The sequence below is a fragment of the Phyllostomus hastatus genome, unplaced genomic scaffold, assembly GCF_019186645.2.
Source record: "Phyllostomus hastatus isolate PE091 unplaced genomic scaffold, TTU_PhHast_1.1 phas_contig_477, whole genome shotgun sequence".
Taxonomy (NCBI): Eukaryota; Metazoa; Chordata; class Mammalia; order Chiroptera; family Phyllostomidae; genus Phyllostomus; species Phyllostomus hastatus.
The window spans coordinates 4,746,963-4,762,440 of NW_025333889.1; the positions used below are offsets into that span (position 1 = coordinate 4,746,963).

The 15,478-nt window shown below is 43.2% G+C and overlaps 1 protein-coding gene across 4 annotated transcripts in view; it reads right to left on the reverse strand.

The window, feature by feature from the left end:
* The window catches only part of DIS3L2 (DIS3 like 3'-5' exoribonuclease 2), a 269,396-nt gene that overhangs the window by 149,021 nt on the left and 104,897 nt on the right, over window positions 1-15,478 (reverse strand). For all 4 annotated transcript variants that reach the window (XM_045845838.1, XM_045845836.1, XM_045845839.1 and 1 more), the window contains one exon: window positions 3,973-4,146. In XM_045845838.1, the coding sequence (XP_045701794.1) occupies window positions 3,973-4,146 (174 nt within the window). The remainder of the gene's footprint in view (window positions 1-3,972; window positions 4,147-15,478) is intronic.

The window sequence follows — 15,478 nt, forward strand, 5'->3', positions numbered from 1 at the left end:
AAAACCTGACCATGACTGTACGACCACATGGATGACGCCTGGCACCTCCCAGGTGTGCGGGTCGGGGGGTGAGCGGGCTGTGCAGGGGAGGGCCGGCATTCCAGCCCACTGCGGCGGTGATGCCGGCACTCCCGTTCGTTCCTGCGCTTTCAGCCACCCGTGGGTATTTCCAGAAATTATCTAGTTTTAGCTAAACTAATCCTTATAGCATAGGCAAGTGGCTAAAAAAGATTATTGCAAAGATCCGAAGATTACAGATAAACTAAACTAATAATAACACTACCACCACCAAACCCAGGACATATCTTCCTCTCCTAGTACGAATTCATAATCAGTCACCTTATGATTTCAAACAGTGACTGTCGCTCTGCCCGGGTGGCTCAGTTGACTGGAGTGCTGTTTTGTATCCCACAAGGTCATGGACTTGAATCCCGGTCAGGGCACGTGCCTAGGCAGTGGGTTTGTGGGGCACATATGGGAAGCAACTGATCAATGTCCGTCTATCTGTCTCTCCCTTCATCTCTCCCCTCCCCCACCCACCCGCCTTCCTCTCTCAAATCAATAAAAACATATCCTCAGGTGGGGATTAAAAACAAATGACTATCAATCATATCTACTGAGCAGATATTTAGACAAAATTAAACACAATCTGTCCCCTCAGAGTAAAGGTAATGTTTTAACAATTAAAAAAAGACATTAAAAAATAGAACAAGAAACTCAAGTGTTGAAGATAAAATTTTAAAAATGAATGTTTTGAAGTGTTTCCATTGTTACACAGTTTGGGAGCCTAAAATGATCTAAGTGTATAAACTTTAAAACTACTTGTATCCACACACTTACACAACTCTAACAGAATTTTCTAACTAGTGTTTAAAGATGCCAAGTGAAGAATAACTAAGGATTACAAACCCATTTTTTAAAAAATCTAACAATGCAGCACCTGTCAATTACTCTACAAGAACTGACATGAAAGATGGAAATTAGCTGGACTGCAAAATGAATCTGAATATAATCAATGAGTAGGATGAAGAATGAGTGTATGACTTAGTAAGTTCAGATACCTTTTTCAGTTATGATAACACTAAAAGCAAAACTAAGTATCAAATTTACAGAATTTATAATCAGAGGTTTTCATTTCTGAATCATAAGTTATTAAGGCAAAATTATAAAAAATAAATATTCAATCACATTACTTTAATTGAAAATAAAATAATATGAAGTTTTCTATACCTTTTTAAGTAAAATGAAAATGTTTAAAAATTATTTCATTTTTCTACTTTTATGTAAATTTACAATGCACATAATAAATTAGTAAAATAGTATGCTTGTAATTTTAAAATAAAGAAACATACATTACTGGAAATGCATGTTCAGCAATTTTTAGGGATTACTACTTTAGGGCATCAGGAAGCAGTTGAAAGATTTTAGACCAAAGGAGTAAAAGAAAATCAGATTTGAATTTTAGAAACATAATCCTAGAGATAATAGGCAGGGAGAAAGTGCTGAGAGGTTAAAGTGATTTTAAAAAATCCCTTTTAGGAACTAGCTAACCGCAGAGAGCACCCCACCTGCCCCCTGTATCTGCAGAGCCCCTCGCCGGACACAGCGCGTGTTCCGATGGCAGACTCTCTGCAGAGCACGGCCTCCGGCTCCGCGGCCTGCCCAGGAGGCAGCGGGGGCCAGAGAAGAAGGCAGGTGCCGCCACGAGAGGGGACGGAGACCCACAGTGGGCTCTGCCCCTGCTACTCCCCGTGTTATTCATCTTCAGGTCAGGAGTCAGACGAGAAATGATTTAGCAGCTCTCTTCTCTCTCTCTTTCTTTAAAAGATTTTACTTATTTCTTTTTAGAGAGAGAGGAAAGGAGGGAGAAAGACAGGGGGAGGAACATCATGTGAGAGACAACGACAGAGGCCTCTCACACATGCCCCAACCAGGGATGGGTCGGAACCGCAACCCGGGCAGGCGCACCGATGGGGAGGAACTGGCGACCCTCAGGTCTGTGGGACGGTGCCCGACCAACTGAGCCACACCAGTCAGGGGAGAGCACCTCTCTTTTCTGATAGTCCCATTTAAATTGTTACAAGGTATAAGTTATTTTCAAATAATTTGAATAATACAGGAATTTATCAAAAGAAAAGTATAATATTGTCTAGTACTCTACTGAGTTCATACACTGTCGATAACCATAGAGAAAGGTCCAAATTTCCTTTCCTTCCAGGAATTTTTTATGCATATGTACTTTTATGTGTACACACATGTGTATATACCGTTAGACAGACTTGTTATTTGACTGAATAAAAGATAGGCTCATATTCATACTGTTCTGAAACCTCCTCCTTTCCCTTTGCCACATATAACGGCCACCCTTTTAGGGCAGCGCACACAGATCAAGCTCCTTTTTTGCAGCTGTCGGGAACGCTATCTTACTGACACGACACAGGTTATTTAACCATGCTTTATCCATAGACATCAGCAGCAGCGTCCTTACAGTAAGGCAGTAACGGACGTATATCCTTGCATGCTTCTTTGAGTAGGATGGTTCCTGGAAGTGGAGTACTGGGGTGAAAGGGCAGGTCCATTTAAAATGTTGACAGCAACTGCAGAATGGCTATACTAACACATTTCAAACAATAAAAGTCCAGCCATTCATTCTGACCTTTTCTCATTAAATTTTTTATAAATTCCTAGATTTATGAAAAGATCTCAGAAAAGAATCCCGTCAATTCGTATCTGAGAAAACAAAGGTCTGTGGAGGGTGAGGCTATAGGCCCAAGCTCTCAGAGCTACTCGGGTGAGAGAACAGGCCCGCGGGAGTTCCAGGAACGGTCGCCACTGCCGGGAGCCAGGAGCACAGCTTCAGTTCATGGGCCTCAGAGGTAATGCGCTCCGCCAGACCCACCAGCAAGCAGGAAAGGGAGCTGGAGTGTCATCTCCTTTGCCTTGCTTACCCTCAGCAAGCAAAGGACAAAAGGCAGCAAATTCCTAAAAGATGCAGCAGCAACAGGGAGCGCGGGAGGAGGACACTCGAACTCGGTGGAGGAAGAGCCAAAGGTACCGTGAGTTCAGCCGCACGGAGCGAGCAAGTGCGGTGGAAAAGGCTCTGACACGGGATGACCTTAGCAGGAAACCTGCCACAGCCTCAGTGGGTTGTGTGAAAAGTTTCTTGGTTCTAAATATCTCCATGTGGCATCCAAAATGAATGCCAGCACTGAAACCAAATTCTAAAGAGAAATATCAGAAAAGAACTAACATCCCACAATGAAGAAACATCTTCAAAGAAGATGTTGTTATAAAAATACCACAAGAGTACTTTCCAACAAATTCCAGACCTAAAAGTAAAGCTTTAAAATGAAGCTCCAAGCACAGAGGCTTGAATCCTCCGCTCCGTGCCTGAAGGGGCCCGCTTCAAGGCGGGCGCTCCTAACCAGATAACACTGTCTGTGTTGGAGCAGACCTCCAGGGCGGAGGATGGGAAAGGAGGGTGGCAGCCGTGCCTTTCGAAACCAGGATGGCCTCGAGCAGGGTCAGCACACTTTTCCTACAAAGGGCCAGAGAGCAAACATCTTAGGCTTCGCAGGCCACAGGTCTTCGCTGCAACAATTCAGCTCCGCTGTTCTAGCGTGAAAACATACCCACGGACAATAACATATAACTGAATAAAGCATGGCTGTGTTCCAATGCAACTTGATGGAAGCTGAAGTTTAAATTTCACATCGTTTTCCTTGAAGATTACTCTTGTTTTAATTTTTTCCAACCACTTAAAAATATAACATAATTCTTAGCTCATCGGCTGTACTGGATTTAGCTGGTGGGCTGTGATTTCACAACCTTTGGTACAAAGCACTTAATTCTCAACTGAACTGAATGTGAATGTTGATGGAAAAATGGAGACATCTGAGCCCAGCTCCCAGGAAAGTTAAGGTAGAAGGCAGAAAGGTATAAGCATGTTTTTAAAGACCTTCACATATTTACCTTAAATCTCTTCTCTTGCTGAATTCCTCTGGTGGTATTGTCCAGGGCAAGTCTTGAGGGAGACATTCTAGAACTTCCGAAGAGAAATCAGAGAAATCCACACCATACTCTGTCAGTATTCCTTCCGTTTCAGGCTCGATTTCCCCGGCCTGCCCCAGACTCTTCGCCAGCTGCCTGCGGGCAGGACAGAGGGAGACAAGTGTGTCAGCGAGTCAGTGGAAGACGACCTCTCGCCCTTGACCCTGCAGGAGCACCACCACCAGGGACCGGGGGCCCAGTGGAAGAGACAATGACACTGTTGTCCTGTTAAATCCACGCTACGGTGGAATTGACCTTTCTTCAGGAACTCTGACCTGGGGAGCCGGGCCAGACACCTTTCTTTAGGGCTTCTGCAATAGTTTTCCACGGGGAAGTCAAATCGACGTTGTTAAAAGCTTTTGTCATTTTTTTCTCTTGCAAACACATTTAGAGACAATTCTGATTGACCCAATTTGCTGTTACATCATTACTTTATAGTGCCTATACCTTAGGTCATGCTCACTAGATGAGATTCGATGTTTTCATTTCATAATTCTACAGATTTTTACCTTAATATTTTAAAATATTTTATCTGAACACAAAAGTAATATATGTTTACTGTAGAGAAGTTAGAAAATACAAAAATGTGCTGAGATGAAAATCATCTGTTCCAGTCTCCTGGCAAAATTCTATTCACAGTTTAGGGTGCTGGTCCATTAAACGTAAGACAGCATTTAAGGGGATACCTCTAACATCACCAGCAGGTTCCACCTTCCAGGGAGCAGATCCCACTCTATGAGGAACCATCTATACACACGTCAAAACTGACAGCTCCACTCTCATCAACGCTGGCCTGCCACAATCAGACTGCAAGTCTAAAGTTGCATGTTGGACACAGACGGCCAACAAGACACGTGATAAATGAAGTGGATGCTTTTGTAGAGGGTTTTGGGGAGACCTAAGTTGGCCACCTCCTCCTGTCTGCAGGTCCACCAGGGCGATCCAGGAACCCGCCCTCAGTTCTTCCAGCAAGGAGTTTAGATCTGCTGTCAGGGCCTTCTCTGGGGTCACTCAGTTTCTTTGAAGAAGATTCTGCTTTCCTCGGTAAGGATGGATGTCTGGTCGCCAAAGCTTTTAGGTGCCTAGCGGTGGAGGGGGTGAGGGGTGTGGTTGCCTTGGATGCAGACCTTTAACAAGTTCCCATGTCTAGCCTTGCTACCGGAGCATGGCCGCAGTGGCAGCAGGGCTGGCCCCATTTCTCACACACAAGCCAAGCCCACGGCCGACACATACGTACACCTGCCCAGCGGCACAGGCTCCAGCAGCCTGTGGCCCCTCGCCTACGACGTGGGCTCGGACCAGTGGCTTCTCCTCAAACCTAGATAGTGATCTCCTGGGAAACACATCAAAAAGCCAGAGACAGAACAGATACAAGGTTAAAAAAATCACAGAAAGCTGTCTGGAAAATCCGCCAATATTTGGAAATCAAAAACAACAACAAACAACAACAAAACCCCATGGGTTAAAGAAATAAAAAGAGAATTGGACCTGAATAAAATATAACATCAATATTTGCGAGAAATGGCTAAAGCAGTGTTTTCAGGGAAATTTACAGCATTAAATGCTCATATTAGAAAAAGAAGAAATGTGTCAAATCATTGGTCTAAGCTTCTACCTTAAAAACATGAAAGAGAAAAGTAAACTATTGGGTTGGCCAAAACTGCCGTTACATTTTTTATATACAATGGTTCTAGCAGCATGCAGCTGTCTTTAACTTCATTCGAAACAATTTTGTTAGATTGCATCCTGACAGCTGTCTTATAAGCATGCACTTTTTAAAAACTTTTCAAAATTGGTGCATTTTTGTGCATTTTAATATCGATGGAATAAGATATACAACATTTTCAGTATAATATGCTTTATTATTTCAAGAAAGGTAAAAATGTAACTGAAATGCAAAAATAGATTTGTGCAGTGTATGGAGAAGGCATGTAACTGGTTGAACATGTCAAAAGTGGCATGTGAAGTTTCTTGGCACTACTGACATTGTGGCCAAATAGTTCTTTGCTGTGGAGCTGTCTCATGCACTGGAAGATGTTTAGCAGCACCCTTGGCCTCTACCCAATAGAAGCCAATAGTGGGAGATAGCCAACATACTCAAAATATCCAAATCAATAAAGTTATTGGTGAAAATGAAAAATGTCTTTTATTTTACAGAAAAAACATTAACCAACTTTTTCGCCAGCCCAATAGATACAAAGGTAAGCAGGAACTTAGGAAACAAGAAAGAGACACGAATCAATGAATAGAAAATGAACAAACAATGATAAAAAAAAACACCCAATAAAATAAAAAACTTATTCTTTGAAAAGAGAATAAAATAGATAAATTTCTGGTGAGGATGATCAAGAAAAATAAGGTCCCTGGCCAAGTGGCTCAGGTGGTTGGAGCATTGTCTCATAAACCAAAAATCATGGGGTTCGATTCCCGTCCAGGGCACATACTTAAGTTGCCAATTTGGTTCCCAATCTGGGCATGTGCAAGAGGCAACCAGTCATAAGTTTCTCTCTCACACTGATGTTTCTTCCCCTCTCTCTCTCCCTGCCCTCCTCTGTTTCCCTAAAATCAACAAACATGTCCTCAGGTGAGGATAAAAAAAAAGAGAAAAAGTAAGGAAAGATACAAATTACCAATATCAGGAATAAGAGGGGGAACATCATTATAGATCCTACAAGCATTAAAAGGATAGGAAAGCAATTATGAATGATTTTAAACCAATAAATTCAACATCTTGGATGAAATGGCTAAACTTGAAAGATACCATTATCTAAATATCCCGCAGTCTACTAAAGAAACTGAATTCACAGTTTAAAACCTTCTCACAAAGAAAACTCCAGATGGCTTCACTGATGAGTGCTACCAAGTATTTAAGAAAAAATTAATACCAATTCTACACAAACTTTCCAATATAGAATAGGACAAAATACTTTCCAACTAGTTTCTTGAAGCCAGCATTACCTTGATACAAAAAATCAGACAAAGAATTAATGAGATCAATATCCTTCACTAATAAGGTTTTAAATTTTAAGACCCATAGACTTAAAATTCTTATAAAATATTAGCAAAAAGAATTTAGCAATACATAAAAAGGATAATACATCATGAGCAAGCAGTTTGAGCTTTGTCCAACATTAAAGGTCAATCAATATAATTCATCATATTAGCCAACAATGAGAAAAACACTACAATTCTCTCAATAGACGCAGAAAAGGCATTTGACAAATTCAGAGTCCATTCATGATTAAAGCCATCAGCAAATGATTGATGAAGAACATCCTCAACTTGATTAAAAGCCCCTATAAAAATCTTAAAGCTAGTGTCAAACTCAGTGGGAAAAGACACATTAGTGTTCCACTGGATTAGGAAAAAGACAAGGCCGCTCACTCTCACCAGCGCTACTAACCATGGTATTCGAGGTCCCAGTGAATGCCAGTGCGCAAGAAGAAGAAAAAAAAGGCATCCGGATCGGAAAGGGTGACTTCCACATCGCATGCAAGCGGGCCAAAGGTCAGCCAATCCCACTCTGGAAGCAGCCAGCCTCCCCCATATGCCCAGACTCTCTTTAAAGAAGACCCCTCTCGTTCTGTGAAAACCAGTGGCTGGCACTCTGGGTATGATCTGGACGCTGATGCAATGCAACACTCTGAATGTCAAGAGAATCCACAAAGACAAAGAGGAGCTTAGGATTCACTCATGGCTACTGGACTGGTTTCTAGTGACAGCAGTGGCAAAGCAGTGTCTGGGGGCAATGCTGTCCTTAAAGGGCAGTGGTCAGGCTTGTTGGCATCATGGACAAACTAATCTTGATAAAAAGATAACGGCTGGGCTTCTCGCTCCTGCCTCCCCAGATCTGCCTTGGTTCCCATCCACGACTCTCTCAGGGCATCCAAGACTCTTAGCTGTTTCTGTGAGCCCTTCAACATCCTTCTAATAAATTCCTTTTCCAACCAGAGTGGTTTCTTTTGTTTGTACCAGAAATCCAGACAGTTAAAGAAGCAGGTCTCATTAACTTTCAAAATTACTGTAGTATTTATTACCTGTGTTCACTAGAATAAAGTTCCCACTGAGAATTTGGAGAATCTGCTGTCACTGTCTCTGAAGTTTAAGGGACATTTTGGAAATTCATTAGTATTTTGAAAATTACTAAGTTATAAAAGCTGAGTTACTTCTAACCCATCTACAACTCCTTATTATTTTCACAGGTTCCTGAGGTCCTGTTTTCTACATCCATCTCCTAAAATTAATGTCTTTAACTGTCTAGGTTCTTAGTTGCAAGCACAAGAAACTAATTCTGACTGGAAAAGGGATTCATTGGAAAGATACCAAAGAGCTCACAGAAACAGTAAGTCTTGGAGACCCTGAAAAGGGGGTGGAAACACAGGATGACATGCTCACTCTCTCTAAACTCTTGATTCCAGGCTAACAGGGAAACTCAGGGACTTCCTATTTATATCAAAAAGATAATTTGAATCTCTTAGAGGATAAGACCAAAAAAATTCAAAGGATGATAAATCACATCACAGAAGTTAGTGTCTTACTAAGCTTTATGCGAAAAGTGTTGGGGAGTACTGGTCAGAAAGAGCTACACTCAGAGAACAAGATTCACACACACACACACACACACACACACACACGATTTCATACAGGAGGATGGCTAGTGCCCACTGACCTTCCCCCGTCACAGGTCATTAGGGGACTAGATGACATCATACCCAGTGTAAGGGTGGTCTCTGAAAAGACAGTAGAGCAGAAACTGCTCCCTGCAACAGAACGTCAAACAGGGTAGCCACGGTCTACTCTGGCTGAGCAAAGGCGGCCTGATGGGCAGTCGTTGCACACGCAGCCAGAAGGATGAGGACCTGAAAGAAGCGATATTGGAGGACGGGTGAGGAGGACACCTGGCGAAGACACCTGCGGACGAATGGGCCAACGGGAATGAGCCCAAGCATCCCTGTTTGTGTCCCACGAGAGTGCTCAGCAGAAGACTTCCACTGCGGGGCAGAGTGACCTCGGTCACAGGTTCTGTGAGGCAGACTTGAAACACAACAGCCATCCTGCCCCTACCTGGTGCGGCTGAAATGGCCAACAACGGTGATCATACGCCTGGAGCGGAAAAGGGCCTAACTATGTGAGCAGAAGACATTTTATCATGCCCAACTTTTAAACTGCAATACCAACACCCGCAGAGAACTCATTATTTAAGGGGGAGAGAAGAAGGAGCCACGCCGTCCCGCTGTTTCATTAAGAAGAAACATTACATATGAAAAGGAAGAAGAGAACAAGCCAAAGAAATGGGGAAAGGACCACACACTCAAGTATATGGCCATACAAATGGCTACCTTGAAAGAAAATATCCACTAGAACTCAAAAACTAATGAAAATACCCCTGCTATAAGGTAAGAGCTCAAAGCAATAAATAGATTTCACAAAAGGAAATAAAACCTGGTGTTTTAGACCTAGGAAATAAGTAGAAAGGAAAAATAAACTAATGAAGAAGTGACACTATTTGGGAAAAAAAGAGATCACAGAGAAAAAGCTTGAGAGAAGTGAGGAAAATGAAATTGAAATACGCAAAGATTTAAAGAAAAAGACTACAGAGAACCCTGGCTGGCGTAGCTCAGTGGATTGAGCGTGGGCTGCGAACCAAAGTGTCACAGGCTCGATTCCCAGTCAGGGTACATGCCCGGGTTGCAGGCCATGAACCCCAGCAACCATGGATTGATGTTTCTCTCTTTCTCCCTCCCTTCCCTCTCAAAAAAAAAAAAAGATTATAGAGAACACAGACACGAAAGGCAGATAAAGCGCTCCAAAAGTGGCATAACTGACACTCCCGAAGGATGGAAACAGACACCCGTATTTGGCTGTGTATAACACACACTTTTTGCCTAAGTTTCTGAGGGGGAAATAAGGATGTGCATTACACATGGGTACAGTGATTACACACCATGGGTATAATAATCCCGTGTATAATTGAAAAAAAACATGGGTGCATTATACATGGCAAAACGCGGTATACAGAATGGAAAACATTTTCCAAGATACCATTTAGGACAACTTTCCTGAAATAAAAAAAATTTTATAGACAGAAAGGGTATATACCATGTTTCAGAGAAAACTAATGCAGAAAATCACCACTAGTGATTTCAAAGATGAACATTTCCAAATACAAGAACTCAGGGAAAAGAGTTCTCGCAAACCTTTTCAGAAAAAACTACTAGATCAGGGGTGTCAAACCCATTGCCTTCAAAGGGTGGAATGTAACGTCAGGACTGTATAAATGTAACTGCTCCTTAACAGTTAAGTAAGGGCTCGGTGCTGCAGCCGGGTAGAAACAAGGTGGAGGGCCAGATTCAGCCATGGGCCTTTGTTTGACCTGTGTACTAGCTGAAGAACCACAGCCTACCAAAAATGGACAAGTCTCTCCCAAAAGAAGACTGCAGCTGAGTACTGGATCGCTTCTGGGGGTGGGCAGAGGAAAAGAACGGAGGACAAATGGAAGCAGGTGAAGATGGACCTAAGGTTGATTATCAGAACAAGTGACACCAGTCACTGGACCTTTACCGAAACTTAAAGAAAAAGAAATTGGCCTTTTGTTTTATGTAATTGTATTGGTGCTTTGTGTTCTGGCAAAAATCTTTCACCACGTTATATTCTGAGTACCAAAAAGCTTGATTTCTTCACTGAAATTACGACGTGGCTCACAAAGAAAAACTTGTATTTCCGTCATGGCTTCCAGTGTGATCGACGACTCCAAGTTTCTCTTAGCAGTAATTAACATTTATTTTACTAAGTTCCAGACATTTCTTGAGTATCTTATTTAAATAAACTTATTGCAGATTTTCATTGGAGATCTATTTGATAGCAGCACAGACTGGGCAACTTGCAGGAGGTAAAAATCTAACAGGTCAGCATGCTGAAAAAGCTCAGACACTTGGGCCTAGATGCCCCAGAGAGAACCTGATGCTGTCTACTTACTCATAAACTCTGCCATCCCCCTGAAAATCAGAGTAGCTTGAGGGTCTAAACAAGAGCAGAATCTACTAGGTAACTGGCATATATTGCATATTTGCCTAACAAAAAGGTTTGTTTTTATATTTTAATTTCAGTGTAAACTTTATTTTAAATGAACACTGAAAGTAACATTCCCTTGTATGTGTTATAGTTCAAATATCTTAGCTTTCAAAGTAGGTTCTGTCTTCTGTTCACTGTCTAAAGAAATGGCAACAACTGCTTGGGACAATTCTGCTTCCATACTGCATCGGAACTTCTGGCCCATTCTCTTAATTACCATACTTCAGCCTACTCAGCCTTTAGAACTGTCCTTCAGAAATAACTTAGAAACTCTCACAGCCAAGAGAACCCCTAAGGAGACATGATAACGAAATGAAATGCACACACATCCTGGATGGGAGCCTAGAATAGGGAAAAAGTAAATCAATATTTTCAAAAATCAAGAATTTCTGAATAAACATATGAACTTTGGCAGCATTGGTTCATAAATTGTAACAAATACATTTACCATACTAGCCCCAGCTAATGTGGCTCAGTGCATTGACCATGAGCCTGTGAACCAAAGGGTCACCAGTTCAATTCCCAGCCAGGGCACAGGCCTGGGTTGCAGGCCGGGTCCCCAGTAGGGGGCGCGCTAAAGGCAACCACACATTGACGTTTCCCTCCCTCTCTCTCCCCCTCCCTTCCCCTCTCTCTAAAAATAAATAAATAAAATCTTTTTAAAAAATTTACCATACTAATACGTAAATAATAGGGAAAGTACATACAAGGGTATATGAGAATTCTGTACTATCTTGACAATTTTTCTGTAAATCTGAAACTATTACAAAAAAGTTTATTTTTTTAAAAACTGAGACACAGAAGTAAAAAAATAACTGAGAAGTAAAAAAAAGAAATCATCTAGATTTCCAATAATAGGTAAATGATAAACAAAATTATTTATTTATTTATAGTATATTTATTCAATTGATTACTATGCATTTTAGAAAGATAATTTTGAGGATATAGCAATATAAAAAATGACTATGGCATAAAATGAAAAAAATAAAATGTACGTAGATATAGAATAACGTCACTACGCAAAAACATTCATGGTAAGAGTGAAAGGGAATACCTACAAGTGGTGTTAAATATTTCACAGAGCGAAGATTATGAGTGACTTCAGAAGGATATCTGAAAATGGTTCGCTGCTCATTGGGCCCAGAAAACCCCACAACATCATGCGAATCAAGAGGTTCAAATCTTTGTGTTCACTTTAGGAACACTCATGAAGCTGCCCAAGACACCAAGGGTATGTGTACCCAAAAAGCCACCAAGTATCTGAAGGATGTCACCTTGCAGAAGCCATGGGTCCCACTCCGTCGTCACAAGGGTGGAGCTGGTGGGTGTGCCCAGGTCAGATGGTGGGGCTGGACACGGGGCTGGGGGCCCCAAAAGAGTGCTGAGTGCTGTTGGCTGCACCTGCTTAAAAACGCTGAGAGCAGGGCGGACCTGAACGGCGAAGGTGCACTTCTCTGGTCCCGGAGCCCATCCAGGTGAACAAAGCTCCCAAGACGTGGTGCAGAACTCACAGAGCCCGCGGCGGGTTAACCACACACGAGCTCTCCCCGCCACGTGGGGATGATCCCACTGAAAACGAGCAGCTTGTTCCTAAACCAGAAGAGGAGGCTGCATGGAAGAAAAAGATATCCCTGGAGGAACTGAAGGAACAAAAGCTGATGGCCCAGGGGAACATTCAGCATAAAATAAATACTAATTAAAGTAAAAACATAAAGAAAAAAGGTGCATTGGAAGTTGTGGATGACGCTGACAACCACAAAAGGCATGTTAAGGATTACACACAGTGCGAGGAGAAGAACAAACTGGTAACCAACCAGAGCCTGGGCCAGGCCCATTGTCCTCCACGCCTTTCACATTTGTTCTGCTTCGACCAGGATGCTCTCCATGGCGAAGAACCTTTCTCCAAAGTTGATCCTTACAGGCCACCAGGTGGAGCCCAACAGTCACAGAAAAGAGCCCCCTCCTCAGCCAGATGCCCTGGTTGTCCACCAGCCAGGTGAGAGCCATTCCCACCCACCCCCGCAAAGGACTTACCAAATCCCAGTTTGGTAATGCAAGTTCACAGGATTACATAACAGCCTCTTCCTCAGAAGTCTTCAGATAAGGAAGAACACACTCTTAAAATGGTGAAATAGTCCTTTTGCACAAGAAGAAAAACTGGATAGAGCTATTTTTCAATTTGCTAATCTTGTAGGCTATGCCTCAATGAAACAAACTAATTTCTCCTATTTGTTTTTTCTACCAACCGGGTTACTCTTTCATTTTTCTACTAAATACGATTTAATGACCACCTCCCAACCCGTCTCTACCTCATTAGAAAGTCAATTGTCTACCAAAACTGAATGGAATGGTAAAAGTATGTGCTTCCATCAGTCAACAAATACTTCTGATGACCTAGTGACCAAGACCTTGTGGGTCCAAAACTGGGAGATGAAGGAAATACCAGCTCCAACCACCCCCCCAGCCACTTCTTCCCCCACCACACGCCCATCAGTCCGAACTCCCCGCAGACCACGCCTCTCCCCGCCTTGCCCACCGCTCGCTGCTGCAGAGCCGGCCGTCCACCACACTCGCCGGCACCAGCGGTGCTGTGACCGGTTCCCTACTTCTCATATCAACGGCCTCCCACGAAGCCTACACAATCCCACGTTCAACCGAAAATGTCTCAGCCTTGCTGCATCTGCACTGACCTGTTCATTTTCCCTCCTCCCCATCCCTTAGAGCTACCGAAGTCTGCTAGAGAAAATAATATTTAAAAAAAATAATATAAATATGTCAATTTGCTCTAGGTCAATTCATGTGGTAAATCTTCAGTTTAGTGTTTAGTGTTGCCAAGAAACACAACTATGTTCCCCACAGTAGCTGCTGCAAACTTTTCAAATTTCTTCAAGATCTATCCTTAAATATTCAAGAAAAAGAAACCATGACGAGTCCAGAAGAGACTACGATGGGACCTCCATGCTTAGGACATCCCAGAAGGGGAGTCCGGAACGGTCAACTCCAGGCCTTAGGACAATGGGTTTCACAAAGGTCTGGGGAAATACAAGCACGAGTGCTCCTGCGAGAGTTTCTAAAGGGAAAGATGATTTAGGAGGGTTGGGAAACTCTTAGAACCGTAAATCTGGTTATGCAATTACAAATCATCTCAGCAAGGAAGTCAATGTGGCTCTTCAAATGTCCTGGACTGTAGGGACTAAACACGAAAAGTACAGGCTATGCTGCGATGCGCAATAAAAAGCACTGATCCCTAAAAGCCCGCGAGGTTCCACTAAGAAGAATTACCTTCAGGTCTCTGATAACATTACAGGACTGGGACCCATGAAAGGCGGTGGAGGCCGTGCAGAGAGGGGAACAAGGCTCAGCTGAGATCTCTCGAGACAATTCTAAGAACAAGACGAAAAACAGCTTTTCTAATAACTAGAGGTTTCCAGCACTGTAACGATCTCGGGGCTTCCTTTCACCAGAGACACTGGAGTGCCACCGGGGGTGCCGGAGAAGCAATGCTCACACCGAAGAAGGCATCAACACTGATGGCCTCCTTAAGCCTCCTTCCAAAGCTACTGAAACGATACATTCTATAATGTGTATGTTCTATTTAAACTTTTTGTTAGAGACCCTAGCTTAGGGCTTCTCCACCTGAGTTCACACACTGGCTGCATGCTGCTACCAAGTGTTGGTTTGGGAATCACAGAACCTTGGTTCCCACCGTCCCCTGTTCCAAACGCCTTCCCCCGTGTTTTCCAGCTTGATCATCAGACAGCACCTTCCTAGTCCATGTGGGGGGTCATCAAACCATTTTCACCTACCCGCCTGACCGGCCAGCAAACATTTACTGAGTATCCTATCCTAAAGGAGCTCATGGCCAAGAAAACAACTTACATAAGCAATTACAATAAGGACAGATGAGAACTACGAGAATGGAATTATTAGAAACTAGAAGAAGCACCTACGAGGGAGGACTTCAGAATCAAAGAACACTTTTGCACTGAACAAGTGACAGAAGTTTCAAAGCTGAGTCCTTCACTAAACACACGTGCCGGGACACGGAGTGGGGCGTGCAGGAGCCCGCAGCCGCGGCCAGCCGGCCAGCCTGGGCCACGACAAGCCACGGCCTGAGGGGAGGGGGCGGCGGGAGCCGGGGCTGCTCTCAGAGAACCCTGGTCAAGTGCCATCACCACCTACCCAGGCACCCAAGCCGGAAGCCGGGAAGTTCATCCAAGATTCTGTCCTCCTCCTTCATGCCCCATTTGCGATCGGTCATCACGCCTAGGAGAACTGACCTTCTTCGTCTCCTTTGAATCGCTGCCCTTTGTTTGTTTCCCTCACTGCAGCCCCCCGCCCGCAGGTTCTCCCCATC